The sequence below is a fragment of the Copadichromis virginalis genome, unplaced genomic scaffold (genome assembly GCF_057382275.1).
Source record: "Copadichromis virginalis isolate Kocher_CV1m ecotype Utaka unplaced genomic scaffold, C_Virginalis_male_GT1.1 unmapped_scaffold_1, whole genome shotgun sequence".
Classification (NCBI taxonomy): Eukaryota; Metazoa; Chordata; class Actinopteri; order Cichliformes; family Cichlidae; genus Copadichromis; species Copadichromis virginalis.
This window is the reverse complement of record NW_028188589.1, coordinates 7,386,358-7,404,042: the sequence shown is the minus strand read 5'-3', so window position 1 is coordinate 7,404,042 and position 17,685 is coordinate 7,386,358. Positions and strand designations below refer to the sequence as shown.

The 17,685-nt window shown below is 42.5% G+C and overlaps 2 protein-coding genes across 4 annotated transcripts in view; both read right to left on the bottom strand.

The window, feature by feature from the left end:
- The window catches only part of LOC146679702 (protein NLRC3-like), a 230,715-nt gene that overhangs the window by 56,551 nt on the left and 156,479 nt on the right, over positions 1 to 17,685 (bottom strand). The gene's annotated exons all lie outside the window — the stretch shown is intronic.
- LOC146679706 (uncharacterized) overlaps positions 16,312 to 17,685 on the bottom strand; it is a 26,314-nt gene continuing 24,940 nt past the window's right edge. Inside the window, exons 12-13 of the mRNA XM_085450165.1 lie at positions 17,377 to 17,423; positions 16,312 to 17,228 (exon numbers count right to left, since the gene is read on the bottom strand). Coding sequence (XP_085306291.1) covers positions 16,690 to 17,228; positions 17,377 to 17,423 — 586 coding nt within the window. The 3' untranslated portion in view covers positions 16,312 to 16,689. The remainder of the gene's footprint in view (positions 17,229 to 17,376; positions 17,424 to 17,685) is intronic.

Here is a 17,685-nt window from a genome sequence, read left to right as displayed (position 1 = left end):
CATGTTTTCTTATTATGATCCCAACTATAATTTACTTAAGCAAAAGCACTACATGTGTAGTTATAATATTTATAGCAGTTACTGTTGAGCTTTAAATTTATCATCTTAAATGTTTATATGCTGATTAAATTGCTTTATATAAGAAAGGCCTAACTCTGAGTACACTCTGTGCCAAAAAGTGCTGACAGGAAACTGCATGCTTTTGCAGAAACGTGCTTTTGCAGCTAGAAAGTGAAGCTGATATATATCAGTTTTAATTAGTTTTTACCAACTGCTTGCTAGGGCAATCCCACGAGTTTGGTGTTTTTGTATTGAACATGATTCCAAGTGCTTTCTATAACACATAGCAGAGGTGCCACAACAAAGACTGAGAAGAGGACAGGAAGAGACAGTGAAAGAGATGCACTCCTTCGCCATTCATGTTAAAGCGTTGCATAGCTTTAATTTTAGAGAGTGTTGCATAACTTTAGTCATTTTTCTACCACAGGTGAAGCCAAGAATTGTGAAGCTCTCTTTTGGCCAAATACCAGAATCTGTAAGAAGAAGAAAAAACAAACAATCAAATAGGTCATTATTAAGAGGACAACAATCTCTTGATGATTATCCACAGTGTCTTTGATAACTCTGAGATACAAACTGTCAAGGATATACACATCCCAGCAAACAATAGCTGTGTTTGACTAAAGCGATTAATAACAAGGACAGAGCTACAATCACTACAGTCAAACATAAAGGGCTTAATCCTGAATCCAAGTCTGAGCTGTGATGCCGTTGGTGCTGAAAGCTGCTCAGATCCTGAAGCTGCACGTTTTGTCTCTCTCTAACCAAACCAGCAGCAAAAGAAGACACATTTCGCTTGACATAAACATTGTCATGAATTCCCTCTTACTTTTGCTGGTTTGCTTCCACCACCATTAAAACACACACAGAAAAACAACACAGCACAGCTCTCTGCCTCTCTCAGTGTACTTTAAGAACACCGTTTCCCATCTCAAATCTCTGTTTTTGGCATTATTCGCTTGCTTGTTATGAAGCAGTCTACCGTTGTTTACAGCCATTTTTTTTAATGACTTCCGACAAGACAGCCTCATTTCTGCTGTTCAATACCAAATTTTATTTATTTTTTTCAAATTAAGTGAAACTGCAAAATGCTCTGCTGTGTCTCTATTAAAACCTCTTATTAAAACCTCTGAATCACTTCAGCAGCATCAGCCAATGTACATTTGTTGAGTCGTGGTTCTCGTCTGCTTTTGTTCTACTGCAGAATAATATTTTTAAGGTTATCTACTGTAAAAAGCTAGGCCAGGAAAATCTGCTTCATGGTTTTGTGTTTTATCCTCAGTTACTTTGACACAAAAGCATCTGCTGTGATGCTCACACCTCTGATGAAGTTTCACAAGTGTCAGTACTGATAAATGATCAGAATTATAATGTTTCTGACTCTCTGAGTAAGAATTAAATGGAATCTAATTGGGACCTTGTGAATTGGAATTGAACAGGTTCTAGAAATCAGTGATGATACTCAGCTCCAATACCCACCTATGATATTAGGCTGACGAACGCTGACTGGGTTTCATTTACCAGCTTTTTATGTTCTTCCTGCAGTTTCCTCCCCACATCACTCATCTTAACTTTTTTCCAGTCCTCCTCAGTCTAAACAGAACACACAACAATACAAAGAAAAGCTCAGGTGATTGATCTCTAACACTAGGCATCCCCAGTCTTATTCTTAGCAGTCTAACTTCTCACCATATCTTTGAAGGCCTCTCCATTGTAGTAGCGCTTGGATGCTGGATACTCTATCGTTTTGTCACATAGTTCCAGGAAACTGGAAGCCACCAGATGCAGCTCCTCTCCGTCATAGCCGTACAGCTTTTTGTCCTCACGCGTCATCAGCACAAGCTCGTCACATGGACATGAGGTGCCCTTTACCACACCAATAACCTGCATTTTTACAATCTCGGGAAGGTAGAATTTTCCCCAGGCGTTAACTTCATCATCATCCCCGTTGTATTTGGTGTTCTCAAGCTCTTCTATCCACAGGTCAGCACCACTTGGCTTCTTCAGGTGAACGCACATGCTTTTGTTTTTGGAAACAAAATCTTTCACCCATTTCAGGTACTTTTCACCTGGAAAGAAGCAGACAAGGAAATATGGATGAATGTAGAAGTGTTGGAAAAGACAAATAGCAAGGTTATCCTACAGCAGTTTGTGAAAATGTTGTATCTTGAAATAAGCAGGCAAAATGAGGATCTCACTTATCTCATATGTTCTGACTACCGACTTTCTTCAGTTAAAGGACAAAAAAAGGGCACACTGGAGGCTGACAGAGTGTGCAATGGTGGGAATCATTTTGCAGAACTCACTAAAGTTTGTTTCTCCTGGAACAAGCTTTTTACACTTCGGCAAATGAAAATACTGTGTTAAACTAAAAAAGAGCACCAGACCAAGGTCTACAGTACTAACAGAAAAGCATGCCGTTACCTGTTGCCTGTCGACACAGCTGCTGATCTTCCTCACCAAAAAAATGAGGATCCCTGAAAGGAATAGAAAGGTTATGTTAAAATGAATGACTGTCACGGTGATCATGGGAAGCTCCGAAATATCACAACAATAGCTACGAAATCACAAAATGCAGTGTGATGTCTGTAAGCACCAAACATGACATCTCTGCAAATTCATCTTGAAACATGTAGGTACCTCACACGTACAGCTGCAGCCATCTCAGCCATTTATCACTGTGGCTGCCAAGTGGCTGCCACTTCACAAGCACATGGCCCAACATAGAAGAGCCACCTCCACAGGACAAGACTCAGCAGTCCATCTGCATCTTAAGGATAAAGGACACTCTTTCGAGGATGCTAATGTTCACATTTTGGACAGAGAGGACAGATGGTTTGAAAGAGGAGTGAAAGAAGCCATCTATGTCCACTGTGAGCGACCATCTTTGAACAGAGGCGGGGTTTACGACACCAACTCTCTGCCATCTATAATCCAGTTTTGAGATCCCTTCCCAGACGCCTTAACGCCCACTCACATCCTGGGCCATCTGACCTCAGGAATTCGCATGATAAGGTGGGGCCAGGTTTCACAATGAACTCACCCGAAACTGGCTGATTGGGGCCCACACCCAGTTTCACACCTTGGCTCAGGTGATTAGAGGATCATCAGGGGGTCCTTTTGTCCCTCTGTGGGGGGAAACTCCCACTAGGCTTATATCTGGGACTCTCCACCATTTGACCTTAGAACTGAAGAAGCTTCTCGGATGAGAGGTGAAACGTCTTCAAGTAACTTAAAGAAGTCCAGACGCTTTTCTTTGCAAGCTCCTTTGACTACGATGACCTGGATGACTGAGAACCTTCACAGACATAAGGTGAATGTGACAAACAAAGCGCCTTCTTGTTCTCTGTGATAATGTAAAGTTATTAATGAAAAAACAAACGAGTAAAAAACGGACTGGAAACATGTCTTCAATCAAAACTCGACAAAAACAAAGAAACAGCCTCACTTCTCTGCGACGCTCCCTAAAAATGACGTTACGTGTTACGTACCAGAGATTTCTATACAGCCCTTTATCAAGCCGAGAGAAAGTGACGCAAAACCCTCCAACTAATAACGACTAGCAGAGAGGCTCAGCTGAGTGTAGTTACCTGGTTTGCAGACGCACACAGACGTTTCCTGTCCTCTCGGACGCAGCTGTGATAGAACATGTGGTGCATTACCGCCACCAACTGGCTTGGAGTGAGGACCGGAAATCGCTCATGCCAAATCAAAAAAAAAAAAACATAAAGAAAGATTAAGTGAAGAGATAAATGAATACATTAAATCAAGAAGAAAAAAACCCACCACCGGACATATACATCCTCATATCCTTCTGTACAAATGAGTTTGTTTTAGAAACTGAAAAAAGCCACAAAACCTTCACATCTAGAAATCCTTTGCAGTAAAACTTGTTTTTTGGCAGGTTCCACAGGTTTTGAATCAGTTTTCTTCTTTATTCCTGATAATTTTGACAATGAAAAGGAACATGTTCTATAGGGCTTTGGAGTTGACGTCACGCCGCAATGCATTGTGGGAGCGCGGCACCATTTTCGAGGTCTACGAATCAAAACAAACACACTGTGTTGGAACGACGATTACAAGATGCTTAAAAGCAGCTCAAAAGAGAACGGACTGTATAGAGACCGATTGCGTCCAGAGGCGAAGCGGCGGTACTTGCAGAAAATAGCGTGCAGTGGAAATGTGGACCCGTATGAAATACGGCCGTGGAGTAGAAAACCTGAAGACGTAGCCTGATATATTTTCGTACCTTATCTGTGGAGTCAGCGCGTACAAGTCGTCATTCAAACAAAGGTAAGTCAGCTCGAGTACTGCGTGTGAAATGCGTTTGATTTCCCTGCAAACATTCACATTAGTGCAGCATAAATTCATTCATGAGGGGAAATTACAGTGAGAACATGTGGAGGCTGTTAGAGGGAGAAGATAGTGAGTTCAGTGCAGGGCTGTGCAGAGAGGTTTAAAGGGGCGGGTGCTCAAAGTTAAAAAGGGGCACATTGAACCAGGCTGAATAACAACAACACACATTCATCAAGAATCTAATATGGGAAGGGCAGGGCTGTGTTGGTCTGAGACTGTAGACATTAAAAAGTTCACAGGAGAGATGGTAGCTGATTAAACAAGTGTCATGAGATAATAACAAAATGCAAAGATTGGTGACAGCGCTTGGAACCATAAGGCAACAAAAAACTGTATGTTAAAAAAAAAAAAAAAAAAAAAAAAATTATATATATATATATATATATATATATATATATATATATATACATACATACAGTGGGGCAAAAAAGTATTTAGTCAGCCACCGATTGTGCAAGTTCCCCCACTTAAAATGATGACAGAGGTCAGTAATTTGCACCAGAGGTACACTTCAACTGTGAGAGACAGAATGTGGAAAAAAAATCCATGAATCCACATGGTAGGATTTGTAAAGAATTTATTCGTAAATCAGGGTGGAAAATAAGTATTTGGTCACCTCAAACAAGGAAAATCTCTGGCTCTCACAGACCTGTAACGTCTTCTCTAAGAAGCTTTTCTGTCCCCCACTCGTTACCTGTATGAATGGCACCTGTTTGAACTCATCATCTGTATAAAAGACACCTGTCCACAGCCTCAAACTAGTGATGGCCAAATGAAGCTTTCCGAAGCACTGAAGCTTGTATTGAAAAACGGTTCATTACTCGAAGCTTTTCAACACAGTCCTCTCCGGTGACATCTGGTGGTGAAAACTTTGAAGAGCAGCTTGAATCTGCAAAATAAAACGGACTGCTCAATCATCGCTGCTCACTCAAGAGTGGAGTTCTCTCTGATATTGGGCCACCGTTCCGTTGCTTTGAACATGTAATTGGTTTTGTTTTCTCGATTGGGGGGCTGAAAAAAATGTAATGCGTATCTGCGTAATACATTTTGATCAATAAACTTTCCCTATTTAAACATGCACTATGGTGTGGCCTTTCTTTGCTCATAACTCCTTGATGTTGGTAAATACAATAAGTGAGCAATATATATAATATACATATGAGAATGCACAGCACATTATGGAGTATGCCCCTGCTGTGGAGTCCTGCCTCCATCTACTTGTCGTTTAATCACTGGACAGCTGGACAGGTTCATACAAAATATTAGATGAGGCCAATTGTCCTATACATATTTTTGACCTAGGGGTGGGATTGATTGTGAACTGGAAAGGGAAAATGCTTAGGAAGCTGAGTACGGCTGCATCGTCACTGATTTGTAGAATCATTTTGATTCGATACAGGATCCGATTTGATTGGAATCTGGAAAGTTTTGCCTCAGTCAGAAATATTACAATTCTGATCATTTAACAGTATATATCCATAATTTCGTATCTATTAAAAGAAAGCTGACACATGTGAGACTTAATTAGAGATGTAAACAGAGAGTTATGAAACCTGCAGCTGCAGAAGCCAGCGGAAAAAAAAGAGGCAAACACAGCGCGGACCCGACGACGCACCAAAATCTGATTCTGATGTGTCGGGTCCGCGCTCTGTGTTCACGTTTGTATGCAGAATCCGTAAACCTGCTCCCAGTTACTGTTTTAGCTGCATGGTGTTTGACGACATGTTGTGAGGTTTAACCTGAGATGCTGGCGTTTCAGGCATAATAACGTTAATTTACAAATCGACACAGGATTTTAATGAATCAATATCACTTTATTCAATTTAGCATGGATTGTAATCAGAAAGGCGATAATCAAAACCCACCCCTAATCAAGAACTTGCAAAGTAAAAACATGATCTATGTCAGGTAGCCCTTTTGTTATTTACATTTAAAAAGAGGATTAGTGTTACTGTGCGCTGGCTGAGTCTGTTTCTTTTCTTAGAAAGTTTCTCCTGCCCTGGAGAAAATCCACTTGCATGGAACAGAAGAGGCTGTGGAGTGCAGGAACTACACTGCAAGCTGGTAGATATGCAGGTATTCCTGGGTCCTGCAGACTATCACCTAAAAACAATAAACAAAATGATTTTCTAAACTGTGTAGCAATGTAATGTACGTATAGTGTCAAATACATTTTTGTAGTCTTCATTAGCTTTAATTCACATGGAAGTGTTCCTGAAGTCATATGCTGTAATGATATTTACATTATGAAAACATGATTTTGGACATTTCAGGTTTTTCACTTCGGCAGATAAAATAAATTGAGCAAAATCAACTCAAAATATTCCCACACGCCAGAACGTCCTCTCTTCCTCGCTGGCTCCATATCTGTCAGTGGAATGATCACCTCTTCGCTCTCTGTCACCATCAACACACTCCACGAATCCCGTGGATGATTCACTTCCTTATATCCGTTTGAATCAGGTACCAAAGCAGTTACGTGCGTAATGAAGCTTCGGACGTCACTGGTCACGTGACTTTTGCCAAACGAAGCAAGCCTCGACACAGTGCTTCTGAACCAGTGTGTTGTTTTTTTCGACACACGCTCCGGAGCATCAGCTTCAAGCGGGCCATCACTACCTCAAACAGTCAGACTCCAAACTCCGCCATGGCCAAGACCAAAGAGCTCTCGAAGGACACCAGGAAAAGTATTGTAGACCTGCACCAGACTGGGAAGAGTGAATCTACAATAGGCAAGCAGCTTGGTGTGAAAAAATCAACTGTGGGAGCAATCATCAGAAAATGGAAGACATACAAGACCACTGATAATCTCCCTCGATCTGGGGCTCCACGCAAGATCTCATCCCGTGGGGTCAAAATGATCATGAGAACGGTGAGCAAAGATCCCAGAACCACACGGGGGGACCTGGTGAATGACCTGCAGAGAGCTGGGACCAAAGTAACAAAGGTCACCATCAGTAACACACTACAACGGCAGGGAATCAAATCCCGCAGTGCCAGACGTGTTCCGCTGCTGAAGCCAGTGCATGTCCAGGCCCGTCTGAAGTTTGCCAGAGAGCACATGGATGATACAGCAGAGGATTGGGAGAATGTCATGTGGTCAGATGAAACCAAAGTAGAACTTTTTGGTATAAACTCAACTCGTCGTGTTTGGAGGACGAAGAATACTGAGTTGCATCCCAAGAACACCATACCTACTGTGAAGCATGGGGGTGGAAACATCATGCTATGGGGCTGTTTTTCTGCCAAGGGGACAGGACGACTGATCCGTGTTAAGGACAGAATGAATGGGGCCATGTATCGTGAGATTTTGAGCCAAAACCTCCTTCCATCAGTGAGAACTTTGAAGATGAAACGCGGCTGGGTCTTCCAACATGACAATGATCCAAAACAAACCGCCCGGGCAACAAAGGAGTGGCTCCGTAAGAAGCATTTGAAAGTCCTGGAGTGGCCTAGCCAGTCTCCAGACCTCAACCCCATAGAAAATCTGTGGCGGGAGTTGAAAGTCCGTGTTGCTCGGCGACAGCCCCAAAACATCACTGCTCTCGAGAAGATCTGCATGGAGGAATGGGCCAAAATACCAGCTACTGTGTGTGCAAACCTGGTAAAGACCTATAGTAAACGTTTGACCTCTGTTATTGCCAACAAAGGTTATGTTACAAAGTATTGAGTTGTATTTTTGTTATTGACCAAATACTTATTTTCCACCCTGATTTACGAATAAATTCTTTACAAATCCTACCATGTGAATCCATGGATTTTTTTTTTTTCACATTCTGTCTCTCACAGTTGACGTGTACCTCTGGTGCAAATTACTGACCTCTGTGCAAGTTCCCCCACCTAAAATGATGACAATCGGTGGCTGACTAAATACTTTTTTGCCCCACTGTATATATCAGCAATCAATCAGAAAATCATTGGTTCATATTACAATTAAATATGAACAGGCTCCTTAGATGTAAGCAGTTCAGATCTGATGTCATTTACATTCTTCACACAGCACATTCGTCCAGGCTGACAGGTAAACATAGAACTAATCTCAGGTAACATGACTCATAGTAGAGATCCAGTAAGAAAGATTGCAGGCTCTAATATTATTACCACACAATCCAAGGACACACCAACAGCTCAGATTTGTAGAACTATTTAAACAAATGTCTTCTGAATATTCAATTCAGGTTCACAGTGGGGGGGGGGGGGGTTCGTGGAATTTTTTAAATAAAGTCTGCAACACAGAAAGAGCTGTGATCAAGCTATTTATTACTGCGCCAACACACATCAAACATCACAGTTCAGTCATGTCAGCGCTGCCACAGAAGTCGTGCTCCTCCTCCTTTACGCCTTCCAAGGAAGAGGGAGGAAGTTACAAACTGATCCTACCACACTTCACGTGTCTCGCTATGAAACCTAACGCATCAATGGTTGTGCTGTTTTGTGCTCTTGGCCTTATCAGCACCTGTAAAGGGAGTTGTTTTCTCAAACTGCTGAAGTAAGTTCATCTAGTTTTAGCAACTTTCACTGAACAGTAACAGTGTCACAACTAAGCATATGCATAAGCACTTAAACACTTTAAATGAGAATAACAGAACATTTCTATTACAGAGGCTAGAGCCTGTCCCAGTAGTCATAGGTAGAGCACACCTGGACAGGTCACCAGTCTGTCAGAGGACTAACACAGAGACAGACATCAGAGTAACAAATCTATTTAAAATTAATGTAAGTTTGCTGCAGCTGTATGTATGAACATGTGTTTCTGTGCTCACAGTCCACCTCTCAGGAACCTGCAGTTCACTTTTAGTCTACTTTAAACAGACCTCACAAAAGGCTGATGTGGCTGGATCAGTAGTCTGATTTGAGTACGATACCTTTGGCCAGGGATTCATCTGGTGCATCGCTTCACTGCAGTCTTACGTATTTTCCCCACACCTGAATAAAAAAATACTGATATATACAAATAACAGCTTCAGCTGATGCAGCCTGACTCAATCCTAGATGTTCAGCACACAGAGACACAGAGGTGCCGTTTAAAGTTTAGTGTTAACCTGAGTCACTGATCATTTGCAGTATTACAGAGTCTGGCAGTCTTTGCATGATGTCCACATCACTGTAAGTTTCTAGCTGACTTCACTGCAATTTCAATTTCAATTTCTGCTGTTCACAAACGCTGTCCATCTAATCTGACTGAGCTGGAGCTGTTTTGCAAAGAAGAATGGGCAAAGATTTCAGTCTGTAGATGTGCAAAGCTGGCAGAGACAGACCCTAAAAGACTGGCAGCTGGAACTGCAGCAAAAGGTGGTTCTACAAAGTGTTGACTCAGGGGGCTGAATAATTACGCACACCCCACTTTGCAGTTATTTATTTGTAAAAAATGTTTGGAATCATGTATGATTTTCGTTCCACTTCTCACGTGTGCACCACTTTGTGTTGGTCTTTCACCTGGAAGTCCAATAACATTGATTCATGTTTGTGGCTGTAATGTGACAAAATGTGGGAAAGTTCAAGGGGGCCGAATACTTTTGAAAGCCACTGTATATGTAGACACAGGACTACAAGTAGAAGATCAGACATGAAAGTGGAGATAACACAGAAGACCTGCAGCAAAGGTCAGAGGTCAGACTGGGCCCCTGGATTCAACAATGAGCCAATGATCATCAAGCAGTGACTAAAGCAGAGCCCTGACGTTCTGACATTCATCACACAGTCAGAACAAATGTCTGCTGATGACTTCATCTCATGAAACGACTGATAGATGTCAGTTCATTGATCAGCTGAGCTGCTGATCTTCATCGTCACAGAAACATTCAGCTTGTTTCAATCAGTAAATAACTCCCACTACTCCCAGTTTGAACTGTTCCCACTCAAAATGCTGTGAGAACAATGATCATTGTAGAACTTCACAAACATCACGTGTTGTTTTCCACATGTAAGATCAGCAAACACACAGAAACTTCCTGTTGCCACACACGGCCTCTAAAATCTCTTCCACGCTTTCTGTCTGAAGTCCACTCTCTGTGTCGGATCCACAGGAAACAACAAGATCTTATTAACATGGTTTTCAATGTGTCTCCTTCCAAAAAGTCCAACCAATGAACAAATGTGTGTATTTGTGGAGGCCGAACAAAAGCATGACACATTTCTCTGTTTCTATAAACTGGAGTCAAACACAAACATGAAGAGTTTCACTGACAGACTCCAAAATGCCCCCACAGTGGATCAAAGGGAAATCCTACAGTGTGGCCAGAGACTCTTAATGGCTCCAACATCAACACATCCACAATGTTGGATCCAGTTCTGCCTCACAGAGTTACTAAGACACACCCTCTGCCAGCATCACAACAGCTCCACCTGCTTCACCTGCCTCCTCAGCATCTGTACACCTGAAGAGAAAAGAAAGGCTCCAACAGCTCAAATCTACAAAGGATTCATGAAGTTTCATCCAACAATAACATGTTTGCCTTCCACAGTGTGCTGTTAGACACCACTGTACCTCTGCCATTTCAAAAAGAGCAGCTTGGGAACATTTTGGCTCCAAACACTTTGTGTTTAAGTTCTTTGTTTTCTTTGTGAAGCCGACAACATCTGGAGCTTTGTGACTCATAGAAACATCATTTTGTTCTTTAGATGACAGCAGATTGGGACTGAATAATCAATCACTATCAAACCAATAAAGACAAACATGCTGATTTTACAGGAACTTTGTTGGAGAAGCTGCAAAGACATGAAACTGGTGGAGATCCCAAACCAGTTGATAGTGCTGGTTATTCCAAATAAAGCTGTTTCCCTTTGAGATGAAATGACTTTGTGTCCTGATATATAATAAAGATGTTGTTGTTTTTGAGCCCCTGTATTAAAAGTAGTTTAAAGTCAGCTTGAGTTTGATGTCTTTATGTCAAAGCTGCTCATGATGTTGAGCTGCTGATGGAATAAAAACAATATAAAAGCATGTAGTCCAGACTTAAATGTAGCCTGTTGTTAGCTGAGGTCCACACACAGTGTTTGACAGTGTAAAGTGTGTGAAAGGGCTGCTGGTGGAGCTCACTAGGATGAGCAGGTGACCACGAGGTGGAGAGCAGCTGGCCTGGCTTTGACCCGGGCCACGCCCCCTTTCTCTCTGCTTTGCTGTCACTTATCTTCACTGCTCTGTCCAATAAAGCTGAAAAAGGCCCCGAATCAAAGAAATCTGCTGCAGCCTCTGAAATGTCTTCTGTTTCCTTCCCGACGGCTTTTTCACCGTCAGCCCATCAGACAGTCCAGCAGCATTTATGATGATGTCATGATGTTGAAGAGGCTGCTACGGTGGCCTCCCATGACCCCCAGCCTCATCACAGCTGAGATGCAGACATTTGAAAACATTCAGCAGACAACTGAATAACAGTCCAACACAACAGTCTGTGTGCAGACACACACTGACCTTTCATAGAGTCAAACACAGCTGGTTGAGTCATTTCTCTGTGAGTCTAAAGTGAATCTAGTATTTGAAAGTCCACTTCCTGTATTTGTTGTTGAAGACTTCTTCAGCTTCTTCTCAAGGACATCAGCTGCTTGTTTGGCAGCAGAGGCAGTTAAGAAGCTTCCTGAAAAACACTGAACAGTGAGTTCACTGTGGCATATGACAGATTCAGCTTTCTGTGTGCAAATGTGTCTGTGTCGACCTTTCAAATGCTGTTGAATCCAAAACATCAGCGGCTCCTCGGCTGCTCACTTCATGCACTTCTGTCTGTGTGACAGTCCAATGACATCACAGCTGTTTCCAGCCCCAGTGTCTCAGGACTGGACACCTTTAAACATGTCGAGGATCAAACAGCGTCCAGCTAAACACACATGAAACTATCAGAGCTGACAATCATTCCAATAACATCTAATGGTTCATGTATGTAGACACAGGACTACAAGGAAATGGCTCTCAGCATCTGGCTGTGGGAACACATGAGTCCCTGTTTGTGTTCAGATTGTGTGCATGTTTTAGACGTGTGTCACATGTAGAAACACAACAATCCCACAATGACACACAGATGTGTTTGACACAGCTGTGCAGCTGTAAGTTGTTTCTAATGATTCATTGAAGCTCTTCTAACATTCTGGAGACGATCAGTACATGAATCTGTTCAACACGACAACAATTTGACTTCAGTGTGAACGTTTGCATTAAATAACCTTCTTCATCCAGCTGACAGCATCTTCATCCTATGATGTGAACAGTTCCTCCTGTTGATGACAAACCTCTGACAGGATCTGCTTGAGGAGCTTTTTCATGTGCAGCTCTCTGAGCTCAGGGCTGAGCTGCTGTTTCATCTTTAAGAGCTGCTGCCTCCTCGCCGGACTTGTTCTCCTCTTCTTCTCCTAATGACACCATTTCTGCTTCATATTAAATTCAATAAAGATGCTGACATGTATCTGTAGCAACAACATCATTGAATCTAGAACAACTGGAGCCAAACCAGTGGCTCTGCTGGGATCACTGGTGAGCCAACACTTCCTTGTTGATGCAGATTTCAGGGCTTCCTTTTGCTCCTCCGTTATAACTGTTCTCTCTTCTCAACACATGATGACACAAAGGAATCAGCAGTGACAAAGATGATGCTGAAGAGAAGCACACACTTCACACATATAACAGAGCAGTGCAGTTACACACACCTCTGCTCGACATCAGGCCTCAAACAAAGACACAAAACACTAACTTGACTCTAAACAGAAGAAACGAGCAGCTGTTTCTGTTCTGTGCTTATTTATATTTGACACACATGCTTCTCTTTGTGCAAACACACATCGCACTATAAGGGTAACCTCGCACACAATGATTGGACAGCACAGTGATGATGCTGGGAGATCCTATACGCAGCAACACAGAAACACTGAGAACTTTAAACAATGATGGAAAGTGTTATAAATGACTTGTTGGCCTCTGATCTGTCACAAACAGCTGAAACGTGTCTCTCATGAGTCACATGAAGGTTTTTGACAGAAAGGACAAAAAGTAGCTGCAGTCAGTTTGTGTCATTTTTATATTTATTCATCTGGGAGAAAAATCTGAGGGACATTAAAATGTGTTTTCAACAGAGACAAGAACATGAATATAACAGAACAGGTAAATGAACATGTTTCAAGTAAACAGCTGGACTGATCAGGTCCAAACACAGAGTGATAAACTTGTCAAACAGCTGTCATATCTTTATATAGAAGCTCTTTATAAATGCTGCTCACTGCAGTCTGTTTACTAATAATGTCAAAGTGTTAGAAACACAGAAACATCAGAATGGTCTTTGTTCACAGAAAGCTGTCTGGGATCCTTTGTTGTTCTTTTGATGCAGAGTTACATTATAAATATAAAGAGTTATTTCAGAGTCTCATCAGTTTTCCTGCATGTCTTTATTTAACACATCAGCAGGGCTGAAGCTCTCATGTTAAACACACACTGATCTATGGACACGTTCATGTGTTTCTAACAGAACCAGGCTGTTATCAGCCTGCACTAACATTATGTCACACACACTGAATGTAACAGTGACAGTTTACATCATCACACAATCAGCTGTGATTGTTTCACTGTCATCAAACGAGTCAACAGGAAGTAGAATCAATAGAAACCAATCATTTACTGACAGCATGTCTGATGGAAATAAGTGCAGATTATGTATGAAGTCTAACTGCACACAGTAACTGTGTTACAATAAGGACTTAACAGCGCCCTCTGCTGGAGTGTTTCAGTACTGCGCTAACTACAATACACCACCTCCTCCTCACACCACCTGCTACAGCTCTACTCTTCTATGACTACAGTCATCCACAGCACTGATGTGAGGTCACATGGTTCATATGTAAGGAGCACAGCTGACCTCAGGTCAGTTTAATGACTGTGAGCAGCAGCTGTGTTATTGTCACTGTGACAGGGAGACACTCTCAGACACAGCGCTCATGTCAGCTTGTTCTCATGCAGGAGGATCAGGAGCTCCATGTTTGTCTTTCTGTTTGAATCATGATGTGTTTGTGCCATCAGAGTCTGTCATGAGTACTCAGGGTTTCACAGCAGCTCTTCTGGATGCTGACGAGGACTCCAACCTCATGTTTCACCTCTCTGAGCTTCTGATGTCTGTGAACACTCGTGTTTCTTCTCTGGGCTCATCTGGACAAAAACACCTTTCTGTGTTTGGCTGCAGCCTCATTCTGACTGACAGGAAGTGTGTTATCCATGAGCTGCACTTCTGTGAGGAAGTTTCCTGCTGTGTTTCCTGTCTGTGGACAAACACGAGTGTTCCAGCTGAGGACTTGGTTCCTTCCACCTGTCCATACAGGACATCACGCTGTCTGCAGCTCTGTAAATGCAGCTCCAGGTCCTTCCACGTGCTGCTCTGTATTTGTGCAGTTTGTAGTGTGTCCTGGGAAACGTAGCACACATGGTGTTCTTCTGCTGTTTCCTCCTTTCACTGAGTGTGAAACACTGACGCTGTGCTGTTGTTCACAGAGGGGAGCTGATTCTAGCTGCAGCTGGACTCTGTCATCTAACTGAATGTGTTGGTGCTGATCACGGGGCTCTGAGGGGGGAGCAGCAGGAGGACTCTGGATGCTGACGTCAGTGTATCTGTGGAAGCTCCCACAGCGTGTCTGTCATTCAATATTGTGCTGTATATTGTATCTATGCAAAGATGAACAGACTGTGTGTTCACTGGTCTCTGTGCTGCAGCTCTGATGTCATCATCACTCCCTCCTCCACCCTCAGCAGTCCCAGCATGCTGCTGTGGTGCACCCCACCCTCACTCTACACCTGAGCCACAGACCACACCCTCCACCTCAATATACACCACAGTTTTCTCTGCTGTGGAAATGAGATCAGGAGGAAATCATCATTATTATTATTTAATAAACGCTCACATTAATGTGGGCTTATTTGTTTCATATTAGAAACATTAGTTGAGTGTTTTTAGTATAAAATGGTCAAAGTCCCTCTTTTTGCTCCTCCCCTCACCTGTGGATGGACGCTGCTGTTACCGTGGTGACAGCTTGGATGTGTTTCAGTCCTGCCTGGTTATCACTGCAGGAATCTTTCACATTTATTACAGGTAATAACTCTGATTTTTCTGTGTATTATGAACCAAATGTATCCTGATACACACAGAGATGGATGAGCAGAGGTTTTTTTTGCAGTTTATGTAGTTACTATGGACTTAATGCATACATATTATTAAAATTAGGGCTATAACAGTTGTATTGATGTATAGCAACTTGAAATGCTCCCACAAATGGCTCCACAGCATGTAAAAATATAACAAAAGCTCTGGCGGACTTGGTTCTGTGGTCAGTCTTAAAGGGTGACGTTAAACTCTGTAATCTTCACTGTGTCACAGAGTTCAGTGAGTCCCGTTATTCACAGTATCAATCAGATCATCAGAGAACAGCTGATCAGCAATCAGTGGTGCCAACAGCGCCTCCTGTGGTGAGAGGATGCAATAATGCAATGTAGCATTTTTCCACTCAACACTTGCAGTCATGGAAACTGTCTGTTGGATCTGTGTGACGTTGCTTTCTTGGTTAGAGTTCCTCACAAATGTCCAGATGATTCTTCTAATGAGGCGTCGACCATGTTTGCAGCTCTTTGGAAGAAAACGTCGCCCTTTGCCATCCTTACTTTTCTTTGACTTCTTCAAATGCAGCTGAACTCCAGCTGGTATTTTCTTGGACTTTGCAGCTGTTTCTGGTCATCAGTTCATTCCTGCAAACCTCTGAAGCTGAACAACAATGATGCTGCATTGCTGGCTGATCCCAAAAGGTTGATTCTGTTCATCTGGACGTTTTCAGAAACGTTTGCTCACTGATCAGGTGACTTCTTCAGTCTCAGCTGACTGCAGCTTTACAAGCTTACAAACAGCACATTTGCACAATGACTGAAAGCAGCAGCACCTGATATATATGATACTAATATAATACATATACATATATAATCCATACTAATGATGAAGGAACTGAGCTCACAGTCCATTGTTCATTCAGTGAACTACTCAGTTTATTTTGGGCCTCAGAAATGCTCACTCTGTTTGTACATCACTGTCAGCAGTAGACTCATTCTGCTGTGTGGACAGGAACACATGTGACATCACTTCCTGTTTGTTTGTGACTGAAGAAGTTTACAAGGAATCATTTAGAAGAGTTTCAAACATCAACTGATTGAATCCATGAATCTGAAAACGTGTTTGTGAGTGAAAGAGACAGACATGTACAGACTGAACTATCTGTTCAACAGTCAGAGTGTTTCTGTAACAGGAGACACTCTTTACACTCCACTCAGCACAGGGACACTGAGGAACCAGGAGGCCAGTCTAACACAAACCCAGGATAAAGAGTTTGAGTGAATGTGGTGTTGAAGGTGTGGAGGTGGATCAGAGTGTCAGAGGAGACTCTGTAGAAGGACAGAGTGCCAGCAGGACAGTCCACATACACTGCTGCTCTGTTAGAGACAGAGGAGGAGGAGGAGGAGGAGGAGATGGATGTTAGTCTGTTATTGTGCCTGACATGACGAGGACCATCATCAGAGCAGATCAGACTCCAGGACTGATCATTGCATCCAAACCCACAGTCTCTGCCTCCTTTCCTTCTGATGCTTCTGTAACTCACTGATATATCAACGTCTCCTCTCCACTCGACCTCCCAGTAACAGCGACCAGTCAGACCATTTCTACACAGCAGCTGAGGACGAACATCAAATCTGTCTGGATGATCAGGATATGACTGAACCTCCCACACACGTGTCACCTTCCTGTTGTTGTCAGACAGTTGGAGGTTTGTGTTCACTGTGTTTGTGTCGATTGTGAGTTGACAGGAATCTGATGGAGAGAACAAACACAATCCAGCTGCAGTTATTGATCCATCATCTGTTCATTGATTGACACTTTGATGATGGCTCCTGACATGATGAAGATGGTTGAATGTGTGCTGCTTTGTTTTCATGAATCCCATTAAAAACACACTTACACTTCCTCAGACCTGGTCTCAACCATCGGACTCCAGCAGGCTCCACCCTGAAAGGAGGAGGGGGGTCAGAGCAGCACAGTCAGCATGCACACATGGACATTACATGGCTCTCACACACACACTGTTACACACTGAGCTCAAAGCTCGGCTCCACTGTTTTATTCAAAGAAATCTACATTTATTTATCAGCACATTTAAAAACAGCTTGAGCCAAAGTGCTGCACAGAGTAGAGAGAAAATAGGAAACATACACAGTAATGACTATAAAGACTGGTCAGGATTGAAAGCTACAGAGTACAAATGTGTTTC